Below are 16,403 nucleotides of genomic sequence, written 5' to 3'. Positions count from 1 at the left end.
TGTGTTTTGTGCTCCCCAGGTCGCTTTGACAGAGAGGTAGATATCGGTATCCCTGATGCCACCGGCCGCCTGGAGATTCTGCAGATCCACACAAAGAATATGAAACTGGCTGATGATGTTGATCTGGAACAGGTTGGTAGCATGCTTTCTGGGAAGGCCTCTGTTGTACCCACACATCAGTGCTCTCATTAAGGAGTTACGTAATGGATGAATTGTTGCAGTTACGGTGATGTAATTTATATGTGGGATTGATAAGGCAGGAAACTGGAGTAGCAGGAAATCTTTGGCCTTAATTCTACCCAGCCAGCTTGTGACTAAAAGTCACTGCGTTGTGGAAAGTGGTGTGGCTGCATTAGAATGTATGAATAGTCAGATTGGGTCAGACCAGTGGTCCATCTAGCCCAGTATCCTGTTTCCAACTATGGCCAGTGTCAGGTGCCCCAGAGGGAATGAACAGAACAGGGCAATTACCGAGCGATCCATCCCCTGCCGTCCAGTCCCAGGGCCTGGGCTTAGGGACAGCCAGAGAATGGGGTGGATCCCTGATCATCTTTTCTAATAGTCATTGATGGACCTGTCCTCCAGGAACTGATTCTTCTTTGAACCCACTTATACTTGTGGCATTCCCAACATCCCCTGGCAAGGAGTTCCACAGGTTCGCTGTGTGAAGAAATACTTCATTTTGTTTGTTTTAAACCTGCTGCCTGTTAATTTCATTGGGTGATCCCTAGTTCTTGTGTTATGTGAAGGGGTAAAGAACACTTCCTTATTCACTTTCTTTACACCAGTCATGATTTTACTGACCTCTCTCATATCCCACATTAGTTGCACACCATTGATCTATATAGTGACGACATATTTGTCGTATTAGCTCACCTTTTCCTAATGGTTCCTAACATTCTGCCTGCTGCTGCACATTGAGACGATGTTTTCAGAGAACTGTCCACAACTCCAAGATCTCTCAAGTGGGAACAGCTAACTTAGATCCCATCATTTTCTATGTAGCGTTGGGGTTTTGTTCCCCAATATGCACAAATTGCTCTTAGGCCAGTTGGAGGAGTGTTGTGTTACCGTATCTTCAGAGTCCCCGAGTTGGCAGTCTTCTGAGAAGCCAAGGGTTGAGCAGACCACAGACTGAGTTGTCTGAGCGTTTGGCAGTGCATACGGGAAGTGGTGCAGTGCGCTTGCAGTATCGGTCCTGTGGATAGAGGACTCCTATCTCCAGGGCTGTCATGTTGCCCCCTTTCTGAATTAGTCCTAGCTCCGATCCCATATGAAACGCAGCTTCTCCCTGCCTGCCAGCTGGGGTGTTATGTGCTCCTCCTGAACTTACGGCAAAGCATCACGGTTTCTGTCCCCCAAATTCTGCCAGTGTGATGTGTTTGCGCATGTCCCGGTAAGTCACGGCTGATGCTTTGCTTTCAGGTGGCCAATGAGACCCACGGCCATGTTGGTGCAGACTTGGCTGCTCTTTGCTCCGAAGCTGCTCTTCAGGCCATCAGGAAGAAGATGGATCTCATAGACCTGGAGGATGAAACCATAGATGCTGAAGTGATGAATTCACTGGCTGTGACCATGGATGACTTCAGGGTAAAGTAGACATGCTCAGTTTGCGGCCGGCACAAGTCTCTCTCCCTGTTCATTACTGTCCTAGAACAAGTGAATGGAGCATGTAAGTCATGTCACCCTTTCTCTCCTGGTGCTAGTGGGCTCTGAGCCAGAGCAACCCCTCAGCTCTGCGGGAGACCGTGGTGGAAGTGCCGCAGGTTACCTGGGAAGATATTGGTGGTCTAGAAGATGTGAAGAGAGAACTCCAGGAGCTTGTGCAGGTGAGGGCTGGGGCGAGGGATTCCTGGCTGTTGGCTAAATTGCTTAATTAAAAAATCTACTGAGAGATGCCAGCGTGGCTGCAAATGGAGATGTTTACCGAAAAAGGGGTGCTGGTCAGTCTTAATCCCACAGGCCACCTCTTCCCAAACATTTTCACATGAATTCTGATTTCCTCACACTTGAGTGGAAATTTCATGCTGCTTCCTGTCAGTTTGAACAGTGTGGTGTGCACGAGGAGGGCTGTGCACATGCTGAGGGGAACAGTGCACTTTTCTGTCTGTTCTGAGTTGTGTCTACACTGAGCCTTCTTGGCAGATCTTGTCTTGGTGCTAGCAGTGGTGGAAATGCTAATGTGGATGGGCACTGGAGTTCTTGTGTTATCTAGGCTGCTCAGAGACCAAGAGTGGGAAAATTGCTGAGGTCTCAGTGTAGCCAAGACCTTCGTATCCAAGAAACTAAATGCTGAAAGCAAGTGCAGGTTCTGCACTGTTAGGGAGTGTGGCGTGTTTGATCGAGGGCTTTCTACTATTGTGAAGTTTTTCCCACGAAGAGATACTGGAAATTCTCTTCTCTGTTAGCCCTGAGATGCCAGGATCTGGGTGGTCTTGACGTCCCCCTGTCTTTGGTGGCTTGCCACTGTCTGCACGGCAGATGCTGAAGATCCATCACTGCCCTTTTATGAAATATGAATTGGAGAATCTTATCCCCTCTTGTTTTCTGGTTTTAATCCATCCCGAGTTAGTGTTAACCAAAAGCTATCCCTTAGCCCTGGTGAATTGGTGGGTCTGTCCAATTTCTGGTGGACATCACTGTCTCAGGAGAGAGACCCTGGCTGAGTGGGCCTCTCTCCCCTCTAGTGCAGTCCCTGCAGGGCAGCAGTGAGGCACAATGTGCAGGAAGCTTGCCCTGCTGCTAACCAGGCAGTGCCTGGCCTGGGGATAAAGAGGCTCTTCGGGCCCCAGGACTGTTGATGAAGGCGTTAGGCATCAGCTTGAGAACTGCGTTAGAATCTAGCAGGCAGAACCCTTCAAGTGTTGGAGCTTTAGGCCTCCCAGCTGACAGGGTCAAGGTGTGATCCTTTGGTCTGGCTCATTATTTACTTAGGGCTGATGCTAAATTTCTCCCTTCTCTAGTATCCTGTGGAGCACCCAGACAAATTCCTCAAATTCGGCATGACTCCATCCAAAGGAGTCCTGTTTTATGGACCACCTGGCTGTGGTAAGACACTGCTGGCTAAAGCCATTGCCAACGAATGCCAGGCCAACTTCATCTCCATCAAGGGGCCAGAGCTTCTCACCATGTGGTTTGGTGAGTCTGAAGCCAACGTGCGTGAGATCTTTGACAAGGTGAGTAGCTTTGTTTCTGAACAAGGATTTTAATGTTCTGTCTGTCCCATCTCCCCAGTGCATCACCTGTGCTGAGCTAGTCTGGAAGCCTGCTGACCCCAGCGCTATCATGATTTTGTCTCGTGGTCAGGTGTTGCCGCCTCGTGTCATGAGCACACCCCATGTTCCTAACGTTAGAAAACTAATGACCAATAGTGCGAGTCACATAGATGTAATAGGCCTGCTCCTGCTGCTCCCTGAGCCTGTTGGAAGATAGATGCTCAGATATCCCAGCGATGGGTGCAGGGTAAGGACCAGAATAGAAGGGAAGCAGGGTTGTTGAAAGGTAACCCCCGTAGAGCTCTGTTACATGAGATGTCCCATTAGCAGATAGTAGCTAAAGGGTGTTTAGTCTGTCAGGCTCTGTTTTCAAGGTCCTCAGCCTTGGCCAGCAATACACTCAGCTTAAGGAGGCCACCCACCTTCATGAATGTCTCGTTCCTCAGTGGAAATGTGAGCCTCTGCCCGAGCTGCATGCTTGTCTTGGGAGTCTGCTTTCGGAGCATGTTGCCTGGCTGTGGGAATGGGGAGTTCGAAGGGAGTGAAATCTCCTGCAAGAAGGGCGCCAGTCCAGCCAGAATACTTCGCAGCTTTTCTCTAGGCCTGGGAGTCGCCAACATTCTGCTAGTTCACGTTGCTCCCAGTTCTTGGGGAAATGCCTCGGTCCACTGAGCATAAGCGTTCGTGATGTAAATCTAGGACAGACCCAGAGCTGCTGGTCTAAGCTGCCCTGAGGTCCAGCACCTCTCCGTGTATGAGGAGAGAGGGCTTTTATTTGTCTATCAAAGGCCAGGAGATGCTTCAGGTGAATTTTGGTGTGATCCTGGCACTTGCTGTTAAGTGCACAAGGGAACTGTGTGTGTTTGCCTTGTGCAGGCCCGCCAAGCAGCGCCCTGCGTGCTCTTCTTCGATGAGCTGGACTCCATTGCAAAGGCTCGAGGTGGGAACATCGGGGACGGTGGTGGCGCCGCAGACCGTGTCATTAACCAGATTCTGACAGAGATGGATGGCATGTCCACCAAGAAGAACGTCTTCATCATTGGTGCTACCAACAGGCCAGACATCATCGACCCGGCCATCCTGCGCCCTGGCCGCCTGGATCAGCTCATCTATATCCCCCTGCCTGATGAGAAGTCACGAATCGCCATCCTCAAGGCCAACCTGAGGAAGTCCCCCGTTGCTAAGGCAAGACCTGAGCTCTTTGACCAAGGCTGTGGTGTTCTTGGGGTCTGGTGAACATGGACCCCAAAGGAGCAAGGGGAATGGCGGAGAAGCGACTGCTGCTGTTAGCACATGAGCTTCGGTCCATGCCGTTGAGGGATGGGGAGGGAGGGTGGAATTTGACTCTTTGGGTATAAGTGACGGCTCCTTAAAATACAGTCACCCTTAATGGCTGCCACCCTCCCCCAACACCGCTAAAGCCTGACCCAGTGCATTCTGGGAAGGGGACGAGCTCAGGCTGGTTCAAGAGAACAAGGTTCTCTCTTGTGAACACAAAATAGGAGAGGGAAATGTTGGAACCCATTCACTGAGCTCAGGCTGTAGGCAGTGGCACACCTCAAAGAGGCAAACCAAACAGAGCAGCCCTGTCCAGGAGTGAAGGGCCCATGTGGGGCCGGGGCTGGGTTCCCTGATACAGAGCCCACCTTTCCTGTGGGGTATGACTGGCTGGAGGGTGGGGACTGAAATGGTGTATTGCTCTGGAGGGTGGGGACTGAAATGGTGTATTGCTCTTTAAAATGGGCTTCTCAAGCCATGCTTATCTCAGTGCCCTCGGGGGGCGGTCACTGCTGCTCTCTGGGTGCAGATGGGTCCCTAGGCAGTCACATGAGCTGTGCCCTTCCTTACCCAAGGGCAGCATTTCCATCACCGTCTGGTGCTGAGCTGGGCTCCCACGCTCCCCGGCGGCTTTGCAGTTCTGACGCTGTCACACCAGGGGCCAGTGGCTTCAGGGCTTTGCTGGATGCAGCCTAACGTTCCTTCAGGTGGTGCCCAGCACTGACATCTGAACCAAGGGCCCTGACCCCTGGAGCTGTGCTGCGTCCAGCTGCCTTTCCTGGTGGGGAGAGCCATACAGAGAGGCACCTGGAGCTGCCTGCCCAGGTTCATGCAGGACGGTGGGCAGGCCTTTGCCCAAAGCTGAGCTGTAGCATTCTCCTGCTGCTGGCTAATTCTAGGAGGGCAGTCTGTTCCCTCAAGAGCCCGTGACCCCTTGGTATTAGCTGGCAGTGTAACATGTAAGGAATGGGCCTTCCTGATTCTCCCGCAGGATGTGGACCTGGAGTTCCTGGCGAAGATGACCAACGGCTTTTCGGGAGCTGACCTGACCGAGATCTGCCAGCGCGCCTGCAAACTGGCCATCCGCGAATCCATTGAGAACGAGATCAGGCGAGAGCGTGAGAGGCAGACCAACCCTTCTGCCATGGTGAGTGAGGCTGGGTCTCAGTGCCGCTAGAGAGACGGGGCCTGGCTCTTTCCAGGCTGCTGGCGCAGGGCACCCCAGGCCGGTGGGCGTTTCCCAGCCCCGGAGCAGGGCACCGAACTTGGTCAGATGAGGTGCCCTTTGCAGCAGGTGGGCTCTTTGCTCTTGGCTAGGCTTTCCCACTGCCCTGGGGACCCTTCCTTGAGGTGAGGTCACTTCTCTGCTAGGGTGTCCAGTTGCTCCCGCTGGCTATATCGGAGCATTAACCAAGGCAGAGCTCTTGGGTGCTTGGCTGGAGCCAAAGCGCTGCTGGCAGTGGGAGCTTGGGTGCAGAGTCAGCCGTGGTTTTGTCTCTGCTCTGTTGCAGGAGGTGGAGGAGGACGACCCAGTTCCGGAGATCCGCAGGGATCACTTTGAGGAGGCCATGCGCTTTGCTCGCCGCTCTGTCAGTGACAACGACATCAGGAAATACGAGATGTTTGCACAGACTCTACAGCAAAGTCGCGGCTTCGGCAGCTTCAGGTAACTCGGGGCAGTGGGTCCCTAACGATGAGCAGCTTCAGCTGTGCCCTAGTTCTGTCCCCCAACTCTCCGTTCGCCCAGCAGTGTCAGTCGCTCAACTCCTGTCTAAGCCACATGTTCTTAACCAGCAGCGGGCCCACCCCAGGGGCGGGCTCTTTGTAAAGCGCTGTGGGATTGCGTGGAATGCTGGCGCTGGAGGTCCCTGTTTCTGCCTGTGTTTAAAAAAACAAACAAACCCCGAACTCATCAGCAGAGAGCACAGTCTCCTCCACTTGTCTCTGAGCCGGGGACTGGTGTGGCGGGGAAGGGGGCGGCTGTTGGGCCGTGCTTGACTGGTGTTTCTCTGCTCCGTGCAGATTCCCATCAGGTAACCAGGGCGGTGCTGGCCCGAGCCAAGGCCCAGGCAGTGGCAGCGGAGGGAACGTGTACAGTGAAGACAATGACGACGATCTCTATGGTTAACTTGCCGCCCTCTGCGGACCAAACTGCAGACCAGGCCATGTTGTGCAGGGAAATTCCAATGGACTCTCGGCTTCTTCATTCCTCAGTCAGAACAGTGTAGCTGCACGTCAGACTTTGTACAGGGGTGTCTGTTGCAAACACAATAAATTACAAACCGGTGTCGTTTGGGAGGCAGACAGTGAATTAACCAGGAGGGGAAGTGACTTAATTTCTGAGAAATTTCTGTTCTAGTTTGTGGCAGAATCAGCAGCTTTAGCAAAGGGTACAACGCTAGCCTGTATAAAAACCACAAAAATAATAAAAAAACCAAAAAAGTTCCCATAAAATTCCAACCAGGCCCCGGCCCTTACTTTGTGTGACGCCCGCGGCATAACCAACTCTGTCACCTGCAGCTTCTGCGTCTCACTCGCTTCCCTGGGCCTTTTCACCCCTCTGCTTGGCTGGGAAAACCTAGTTCTGTGTTGACGTAGTGAATGTTTGGAAAATAAACTTGTCTGCTCGCAAGCGGTTTCTAACCTAACCCCAGTGAACATTGAGTAAAGGTGGCCCCCAGGGAACAGCTGGCGCTGAATTTTCCTTCTCAAAGTGGGTGTGAGGCTGCATCTCTCTTCCCAGCTGGGACCTGTTTGGTGCAATGTTGCGGGTCATGTGCCTGTGTGAGCTTCTGAGCTGTCAGCCTGCTGCCCATGTGACTGCCTGCACCCCCAGCTAGCTGGCTGGGTTCGCTGCATCTCACTGGGTGCTCAGAGTGTCCGTGGGAATGCAGGATCTCAGGTACATGGGCAGGCAATAGAGGAGCTTCCTCTTCAGCATCTTCCTTGCTGCCCCCAAGCAGCTGCCCTATGCTTGTCAGGCAGCAGAACAATTCGTACTCGCAGAGGGACCTGTCCTCCCCTGGGCCTGAAACCAAATCCAGCCAAGGGAGAAGGGTTTAGTTCTTAGCTGCCAAGCTCTCGCTCTCATTGTTCCTCTTACCAGCCCATCAGGGCTATCCTTTCTTCGGCGTGGGTGTCCTCCTTCTGCCGGGCTCGTCCTCCCCTCCTGCAGCAGTGCAATGAGATGGACAAGCCCTGTGTGTCCTGTTGCTTCACTTTGCAGTGCTGTAGCTGGGGAAAGCCCTGGAGCAGCCTGCCACGGCTAGCGCATGTCATGGGCTGCACTCGCTGCTGGCCCTGTCTGCAGCAGAGCGCAGAGGGCTGGCTATGGAGAGCTGGGCTCTCCTTCTGGAGTTGTTTACTGTTCCTGCGGGCACAGACAGCAGCCTCTGTTTCCCCAAAAGCCTGCTGCTTCGGGCTGGGCACAGCTGGCTGTGGGTCTGTCACAGGGCAAACAGCCGTGAACTTGAACTCTTGGTCGTTGCAGTTCTAGAGGTGAAGTCACCCTACGATGCTGAAGAGCTACAAGCCACCTGCCCTATTCAGGCCCCTCGTGCCCCAGTTATGCCCCCAGTAGCACACATGGTTCTGGAGGGGGTTGCTAAGAAGCAGCCTGGACTATTGAATAAGTTGTGCTGGAGGGTAGCTGGCTGTCAAGGAAAGGGCTCGTCACACGGTTCCCTGGTGCTTATGTGGTGGGGCGGATATGCAGGATGGGGCTACAGCTCCACGGTGTTCAGTGCTAGGCAGCAAGGGGGGGGACCCCACCAACAAGCAGGTGCTACATCAGCTCGACTAAAGCAAGATGGGGGAAAGAGAAAGCGCTGTGGTAACAGTCTCAGTAGCTGAAGGATGCAAACACCCAGGAGAAAGGACTTGGCAGGGTGGCTGTATCGGGGATCAATGCAGGGCCATTGAGAGCACACGTAGGAGAAAGGACTTGGCAGGGTGGCTGTATCGGGGATCAATGCAGGGCCATTGAGAGCACACGTAGGAGAAAGGACTTGGCAGGGTGGCTGTATCGGGGATCTATGCAGGGCCATTGAGAGCACACGTAGCTAGAATAGCATGTGCTAGTTTGCAGGGAGAGTGATGAGCTTTGGGCTAGTCCCAAGGCCGGGGTGGAAGCCCCACAGCTCAGGGTATTTAAATTAGGACACAGACCTGTGGACCAGACTGCCAGGAACAACTCTGCATTGCCCTGTCTGCTGGCAAGACTCTGCCAACCTTGCCCCAAGCCAAGGAAGGGGGACAGGCCAGTGCCACATATCCTAGCACTGATAGGGTGATCAGTAATAACCCCATCATAGCCAAACCAAGCTATTGTCCTCATCTGATGGGAACCAGGCTGCTGCATGGGGGGAAGCAGTAGAAGTGGGACAGCTTTTGACACAGGCTGATGTGACAGTGTCAAGCGAACTAGGGAAATATGGTCCAGAGGAAATTGCAATAAAATGGGTGCGTAGCTGGTTGAAAACTACTCAAGGAATCATTCCCCAGCGTTGCTCTCAGACTTCATGGAAGTAGCAAGCTGGGTCCTGGAGCGGTCTGTCGTGGGCTGACCCTAACACTATTCGGGATCTTTGTTAATGATGGCATGGGCAATATGCTTATAAAATCTCTGGAGGGCACCAAGCAGGGAGGGGTTGCAAGCGCTTTGGAGGACAGGATTAGAATTTCAAATGCACTTGATAAACTAGAGCAGTGAGGCTGAATTCACTATGACAGTCAAGAAAACCAGGTGCATAGTATGACTGTGTGTAAGGAAAAATCAAATGCACAACTACAAAAACGGGCTAGGTGGTAGCACTGCAGAGAAGGATCTGGGGGTTATGGTAGCTCACAAAGGGAACATGAGCCAAGGGTGGAGCTGTGGTGAAGGCGGCAAGGACAGTCTGGATGCATTATGCAGGTGTCAGGCCTGGGAGGCAACGGTCCCACTCCTGGGCACTGGTGCGGGGAGAGGGTGGCCAGCACGGCCAATGGGGCTTAGGTATTAAGAAAAACTTCTGAATGCACAGGGTGGTTAAGCACTGGAACAGGCTGCCTAGGGAGCTTGTGGATGTTTCATCATTCGAGGTTTTAAAACCAAGTCAACATAAGAACCAGGGGTCATCAAATGAAATTAATAGGCAGCAGGTTTAGAACAAACAAAAGGAAGTATTTTTTTCGCACAACGCACAGTCAACCTGTGGAACTCTTTGCCAGAGGATATTGTAAAGGCCAAGACTATAACAGGGTTCAAAAAAGAACTAGATAAGTTGATGGAGGATAGGTCCATCAATGGCTATTAGTCAGGCTGGGCAGGGATGGTGGCCTTAGCCTCTGTTTGCCAGAAGCTGGGAATGGGTGACAGGGGATGGATCACTTGCTGATTCCCTGTTCTGTTCATTCCCTCTGGGGCACCTGGCACTGACCACTGTCAGCGGACAGGATACTGGGCTAGATGGACCTTTGGTCTGACCCAGTCTGGCCGTTCTTATGTTTGAGACATACCCATCAGGGGTGGGCTACATTTCCTTGGTCCTGCCCCAATGCAGGACAACTGGACTAGATGGCCTCCTGATGCCAGCACTACATGGAACTACTTAAATTCTACTTTCTGTATTTAATAAAAAAAAAAATCACTTTTTACTTATTCATTAACCCAGAGCATGTGTTAATACTGGGAGGAGAGGCAAACAGCTGTGCGTAGCTATCAGTGTTATAGAGGGTGTCACGGAGTGTGGGGGAGTCCGGCCCTGCACCCCTCTTCCTGGGACCCACAGTGACTCTCAGCCAGCCAGTAAAACAGAAGGTTTATTGGACAACAGGAACGCAGGTTACAGCAGAGCTTGCAGGCACAGTCAGGACCCCTCCACCGAGTCCCTCTGGGCTTTCAGGGTGCTTGGATCCTACCTAGGATCCCCTGAATTCCGTCCATCCAGCCCCAAGCCCAAACTCAAACTGCTTCCCTCCTGCCACTCCCTTCCTTTGTCCCCCCTTCCCGGGCAAAGGTGTTGATCTTTCCCCTCCCTTACCTAGCTCAGGTTACAGGCCCTGGCATCGTCCATCCCCTAAAGTCCTCCCCTGCTCTCCCACTCCCCACACAGACAGTCCCTACTGCATCACAGAGGGTGACCAATTTATAAGTTTACCCTGTATAAGCTTTATACAGGGCAAAATGGATTTATTTGGGTTTAGACCCCACTGAGAGTTGGGCATCTGAGTGTTAAAGACAAGAACACTTCTGTGAGCTGCTTTCAGTTAAGTCTGCAGCTTTGGGGCAAGTAATTCAGACCCTGTGTCTGTGTTGGAGCAGACGTGCCTAGACTACTTCTGCCCCTGCTTTCCCTGCCAGCTTGGGACTCCAGCACCCTGTCTTGCTGAGCCAGACACGCCCATCAGTTGACAGTTCCCAAGGGGGTTTCTGTGATCCAACCTGTCATACCGTCCTCCCCAGAACAGCACCCAGGGTCCAGGCAGCCAAAGTCCTTCTGAGGGCTTGTCTACATCAGAAAGTTGCAGCGCTGGTGAGGGAGTTATAGCGCTGCAACTTTGAAGGTGTACACATCTGCAGGGCACCACCAGCGCTGCAACTCCCTGCTGGTAATCCAATGTAGACACTTACCAGCGCTTTTCTTGACCTCCGTGGAAGGAGGAAGCCTCTGGTAATCAAGCTGGTCTCCTTTCCCGGTTTGCTCTCTTGTTCCCGGAACCCCGAGCAAGCAGGTCTCCTTCCCTGCGGTTTGCTGGGTGGCTCCGGGAACGCGAGAGCAAACCGCGGCGAAGCTGGTCTCCTTTCCCGGTTTGCTCTCTCGTTCCCGGAACCCCGAGCAAGCAGGTCTCCTTCCCTGCGGTTTGCTGGGTGGCTCCGGGAACGCGAGAGCAAACCGCGGCGAAGCAGGTCTCCTTTCCCGGTTTGCTCTCGCGTTCTCCGAACCCCCCTTGAAGCCGCCCAACAGCGCTGCAGTGTGGCCACATCTAACACCACTTGCAGCGCTGGTTGCTGTAAGTGTGGCCACTCTGCAGCGCTGGCCCTATACAGCTGTACTAATACAGCTGTAACAACCAGCGCTGCAAAATTTTAGATGTAGACATGGCCTGATTCTCCATCCACACAGCCAGGCAGTGACCTGCAGGCTGTCTGGCCAAGGGCAGGGGCCCCGCCTGAGAGAGACGAACACCAGCTTCACCCCCCAGTTCAGGTGACACGATCACATCACTGTAAGACCCCAAGCCTTCATTCCTCCCAGCCTGACTCATTGGAAGGCTGCCTGCCAAGAGAGCCATCCAGTCAATTGTCCTGGTTAATGGGAGTCATCAAGATTCCAAACCATCATTAATGGCCCACACTTTGCATACTTACAATAGGCCCTCAGAGTTATATTTCATATTTCTAGTTTCAGATACAAGGGTGGTACGTTTATACAAATAGGATGATCACACTCTGTAGATTATAAGCTTTGTAGTGATACCTTACAAGATATCGTTTTCATGATGCATATGCCAGTTACATTATATTCACTCATTAGCATATTTTTATAAAATCATATAGACTGCAACGTCACAGAGGGCTCAGCAGAGATGGGGGCCAGCTCTCGAGGCTAGGGAAGAGGCTTGTCGGCTAGAGACTTGCTAACCTTGTGAGCAGGGCTTTAAACTAGGTTTGATGATGGCAAGAGACAAAAGCCCCCAGGTGAGTCCAGAACATGCAGATGTGGGTAAGGGGGAAAAACAAGGGAAACCACAGACACATCTTTGCATTCAGTACGCTAAGGCAAGAAGTATGGGGCAGAAACAAGCTGAGGAATACTAGGGACTAATCACACTTTGACATAGTTGGCATCATGGATACATAGTGGGATAATGCACAACTGGAATATTGGTACAGACGGGGACAAGCCGTTCCAGCAGGGAAAAGAGGCAGGAGGGCTTGCCTTGTATTTCCCACCTATCTTACACCGGCACTTGGGGTTGACAGAATGGGGAGGGAGACCTCTGAAAATCTGTGGTAAGGCTAAAAGAGAGAAATCCAGGGTGATGTCACGGTAGGGCGCCAGTATAGACAACTTCATCAGGCAGAAGAGGTAGATGGGACTGTTTTTAAACAACTAACAAAATCATCCAAAGGTCAGGACTTGGTGGGGATGGGGCACTTCCAACTACCCAGACACCTGTTGGGAGAAAATAATACAGATTATCCCCCACGCCCTTCGGCTGCATTGGAGACACTCTTTTGTTACAGAGGGTGGAGAAAGCCATTGGGGGAGAGGCTGGGCTAGGTCGGATTCTGACAAAGAGGGAGGAACTGGATGAGAATTTGAAGGTGAAAGGCAGCTTGAGCGACCGCAATGATGAAATGATTGAGTTTGTGATTCTAAGGGCTTGTTGTAACGAACTGGGAAAGTTCTTAATGTTTTCTCTGAATACTGTGTTGGTGCCTCAGTGTCCCCATGGCAGTTCTTAAGTATCTGGCAGAGCAAAGGGCCAGTGCACCTAAATGCCTGACACTCTGTCTCCTAGCAACTGATGGCCTGGGCCCCTCCTCTGCAAAGGTGCCAGCTGAAGGTGTTGGAGACAAAGGGATCAGGTGACCTCCTGGCCCGGGAAAGGGGCTGAGGAGAGAGGAGGGGCTGGGAGGGGTTGTGAGTCTGGAGCTGGCTGGGGTCAAGGGTGGAGGGCAGATGTGGGGGTCTGGCTCACTGCCCCCCAGAATGGACCCAGCCGAGGGGTCTGGTTCGCTGTATCTACAAGCTCTGTTTTAGAGCCTGTTCCTGTCATCGAATAAATCTCTGTGTTACTGGCTGGCTGAGAGTCACGTCTAACTGCAAAGTGGGGGTGCAGGACCCTGTGGCTTCCCCAGGACCCCGCTGGGGTGGACTCGCTGTGGGAAGCGCACGGAGGGGCAGAGGATGCTGAATGCTCCAAGGAGAGACCCAGGAGGTGAAGCCGTGTGAGCTTCTTGCCCTGAACAAGTCTGCTCCAAGGGAGAGGAGGCTCCCCAAAGTCCTGACTGGCTGGGTGGGGAGCAGTTCCAGAGCATCGCCCGGTGACTCCGTGACACTTGTCTACACTTAAAATGCTGTAGCAGCTGAGCTGTGCTCACCTACGCCCCTGGGAGAGTTCTCTTGGCAATGGAGGGTAACCCACCACCCTGAGTGCTGGTCGCCAGGGAGATGGAAGAATTTTTTAATTGACCTAGTGCCGTCTACAGTAAGCAACTCTGCCCCTCGGGGTGTGGACTTTTCACATCCCTGATATATAGTTAAATCAACATGTCTTTTGTGCAGACCAGGCTTCAGGAATGGTAGGGGGGAAAACAGCAGAATAAAGACAATGGACAGCAGCACGCAGGGTAGGTAAACTCCCACAGAAAGCAGGCTAAAGGGGGAAAAAGAACAGGAAATGTAGCTGTTTTTTTAGAGACATTATTAGACGTGCAAAAGCAAAACTATCCCAAAGCCTAGGAATGCCAGGACGTGCAGTAAGAGACCCCATCAGGAGAGCATCAACAACCTGAACCTCAGTATCACGTCCTACAACAAGCGGAAACTTGGTCAAATGACAAAGGAGATCTCTAGTAACAGAAGAGTGCAGACATCATTCTGGGCAGTATCAGCAGGAGTGTTGTAAGCAAGACACGAGCAGTAGTTCTTCTGCTCTGCGCTGGTAAGACCCCAGCTGGAATATTGTGTCCAGTTCCGGAAAGATGTGGACAAATTGGAGACAGTCCAGAGCAGAGCAAAAAAAAACTATGAAAGGTCTAGAAAACATGAGTGAGGAGGGAAGATTGAAAACACCGGGTTTGTTTAGTTCGGAGAAGAGAAGACTGAGGCGGGACGTAAGTCTTCAAGTACATAAACCATAGAGAGGAGGGTGATAAACTGTTCTCCTTAACCACTGAGGACAGAACAAGTATAAATGGGCTCAAACGTCAGCAAGAGAGGCTGCGGTTGGCCATTGGGAAAAGCCTCCTAACTGTCAGAGTAGCTAAGAAGTGGAACAAATTAGCCAGGAAAGTTACAGACTCTCACTGGGGAAAAAAACAAACAAACCTCACACTTGATAAGGCAACTCCCACCTTTTCATGTATTTATACCTGCTCCTGTATTTTCCGCTCCATGCAGCCGATGAAGTGGGGTCTAGTCCACGAAAGCTTATGCCCAAATCACCGTGTTAGTCTCTCAGGTGCCACACAGGAGCCTCCTTGTTTGACACAGACTAACACAGCTGCTGCTCTGAAACAGACTCTCACTGGCGGTTTAAGAGACGGCTGGACAAACGCTGGCTGGGGATGGGCTAGATAATACTGTCCTGCTTCAGTGCAGGGGACTGGACTAGAGCCTTCTCGCCATCCCTTCCTGTCCTACATGTCTCTGGCAGAGCCTCCCACTATGGTGTGCAATGCTGCTCACCCCCATCTCACCTGGATGGTGCAGAATTCGATGGGGTTCAGAGACAGGCAATGAGAGCAAGCAGGAGCCTGGAAAAATCCCCATGGAGAGAAATTGACAAGATTTACTTTTCGTTTGAGGCCAGGTCAACACTGCACCCTGCTGCCAGCGCAGCCCTGTAGGTCAGGGGTGTGAGCCATGACCAGGGGCTGCTCTATGGCTCTTGCCACCCCAAGCACTGCAGTCAGGTGGCTTTTGGTGGCATGCCTGCGGGAGGTCCGCTGGTAGCATGGATTCGGCAGCATGCCTGCGGGAGGTCCACTGGTAGCATGGATTCGGCAGCATGCCTGCGGGAGGTCCACTGGTAGCATGGATTCGGCAGCATGCCTGCGGGCGGTCCGCTGGTCCCATGCCTTTGGCATATCCACTGCCAAATTGCCGCTGAAGCCTTGGGCCTGGCAGACCTCCCGCAGGCATGCTGCTGAAGGCAGCCCGTCTACCGCCCTCAGTGATCAGCAGGCCTCCCCTCTGCGCCTTGCTGCCCCAGGCATGTGCTTGCTGCACTGGTGCCTGGAAGCCACCCCTGTCCCTGCCTGACAGCAGCGCTGGAAAAAAAATGCCATAGTGCAGATGCCATTAGATTAGCAAGACTGCACTGTGGGGGGATGCACAACAGCTATCCTGGTAAGAGTACAGCGGTGGCAGTCTAAGCTGCAGCCTTCCTATATGGCTGGGCTTACCTGTGTCAGTGCTCCACAGAGAGACCTGGCCTTAGAGAGGGGAATCTTACTTTTCATCAGGGATGCGTCTAGCGAAGGGAGATCAGACCTGGCCACCCTGCACGCCTCCCACAACAAAGTGGGAATTTGAAAACTGATCAGAGGACACTTTCCTACACAAGTGACTAGACTGTGGAACGCTTTGCCCCAGGCAGTCGGACCAAGATTATCGCGATCCCCAAAGCAATCCAGGGTTTTAATTATTAACATGAGTTAGTTGTGCAAGGCAATCAAACTAAACCTGCCAGGGTTTAAGCCAACATCGAGTGAGCAATTAGAAAACCACCATGCGGGGTGGATAAGCCCTTATTTGCTTACGGTGGCATTTCTTGCCCCTTCCTCTGAAGCAGCTGCTCTGCCCCACTGTTAGCGACAAGATACCAAACTCCATCGACACCAGAGCCGGGCCGGGCTGGCAAATCCTTTATTCCTACTCTGTTTCCTTCTGTTTTTACCAGCAGAAGGATAAGGTCTCCTGTGTCAGAGCTGCTGCTTTTCCCCATGACGCGCTGCTTGGGCAGAGACATGCGTTTCACTTTCTAGTTCTTAGGATGTTAAAAATAACCAGCCAACCTGGCAGACCCGGGGCTACTTTCCAGTCACATTTCTGGTTAGTGACCTTGAGGTTCCCCCCCACCACCCAGGGACAGAAGAGGCCACAGACCAGTAATAAAAGCTCAGCAGCTTTAATTCAATAGAGAAAATACAGACACATTTACAAGGCCCCTCCCCCTGCCCCAGTGCTTTGGGAT

General features: G+C 52.4%; 1 protein-coding gene across 1 annotated transcript in view; it reads left to right on the top strand.

The window, feature by feature from the left end:
* The window catches only part of VCP (valosin containing protein), a 32,008-nt gene extending 25,054 nt beyond the window's left edge, over positions 1 to 6,954 (top strand). The window contains exons 10-17 of the mRNA XM_030566030.1: positions 20 to 132; positions 1,426 to 1,590; positions 1,707 to 1,829; positions 2,964 to 3,176; positions 4,092 to 4,400; positions 5,485 to 5,640; positions 6,005 to 6,159; positions 6,516 to 6,954. Coding sequence (XP_030421890.1) covers positions 20 to 132; positions 1,426 to 1,590; positions 1,707 to 1,829; positions 2,964 to 3,176; positions 4,092 to 4,400; positions 5,485 to 5,640; positions 6,005 to 6,159; positions 6,516 to 6,621 — 1,340 coding nt within the window. The 3' untranslated portion in view covers positions 6,622 to 6,954. The remainder of the gene's footprint in view (positions 1 to 19; positions 133 to 1,425; positions 1,591 to 1,706; positions 1,830 to 2,963; positions 3,177 to 4,091; positions 4,401 to 5,484; positions 5,641 to 6,004; positions 6,160 to 6,515) is intronic.
* The last annotated feature ends 9,449 nt before the right edge of the window (positions 6,955 to 16,403 follow it).

Source organism: Gopherus evgoodei, chromosome 6 (assembly GCF_007399415.2).
Source record: "Gopherus evgoodei ecotype Sinaloan lineage chromosome 6, rGopEvg1_v1.p, whole genome shotgun sequence".
Lineage (NCBI taxonomy): Eukaryota > Metazoa > Chordata > Testudines > Testudinidae > Gopherus > Gopherus evgoodei.
The sequence above is the reverse complement of the archived record's forward strand: the minus strand, read 5'-3'. Positions and strand labels throughout refer to the sequence as shown.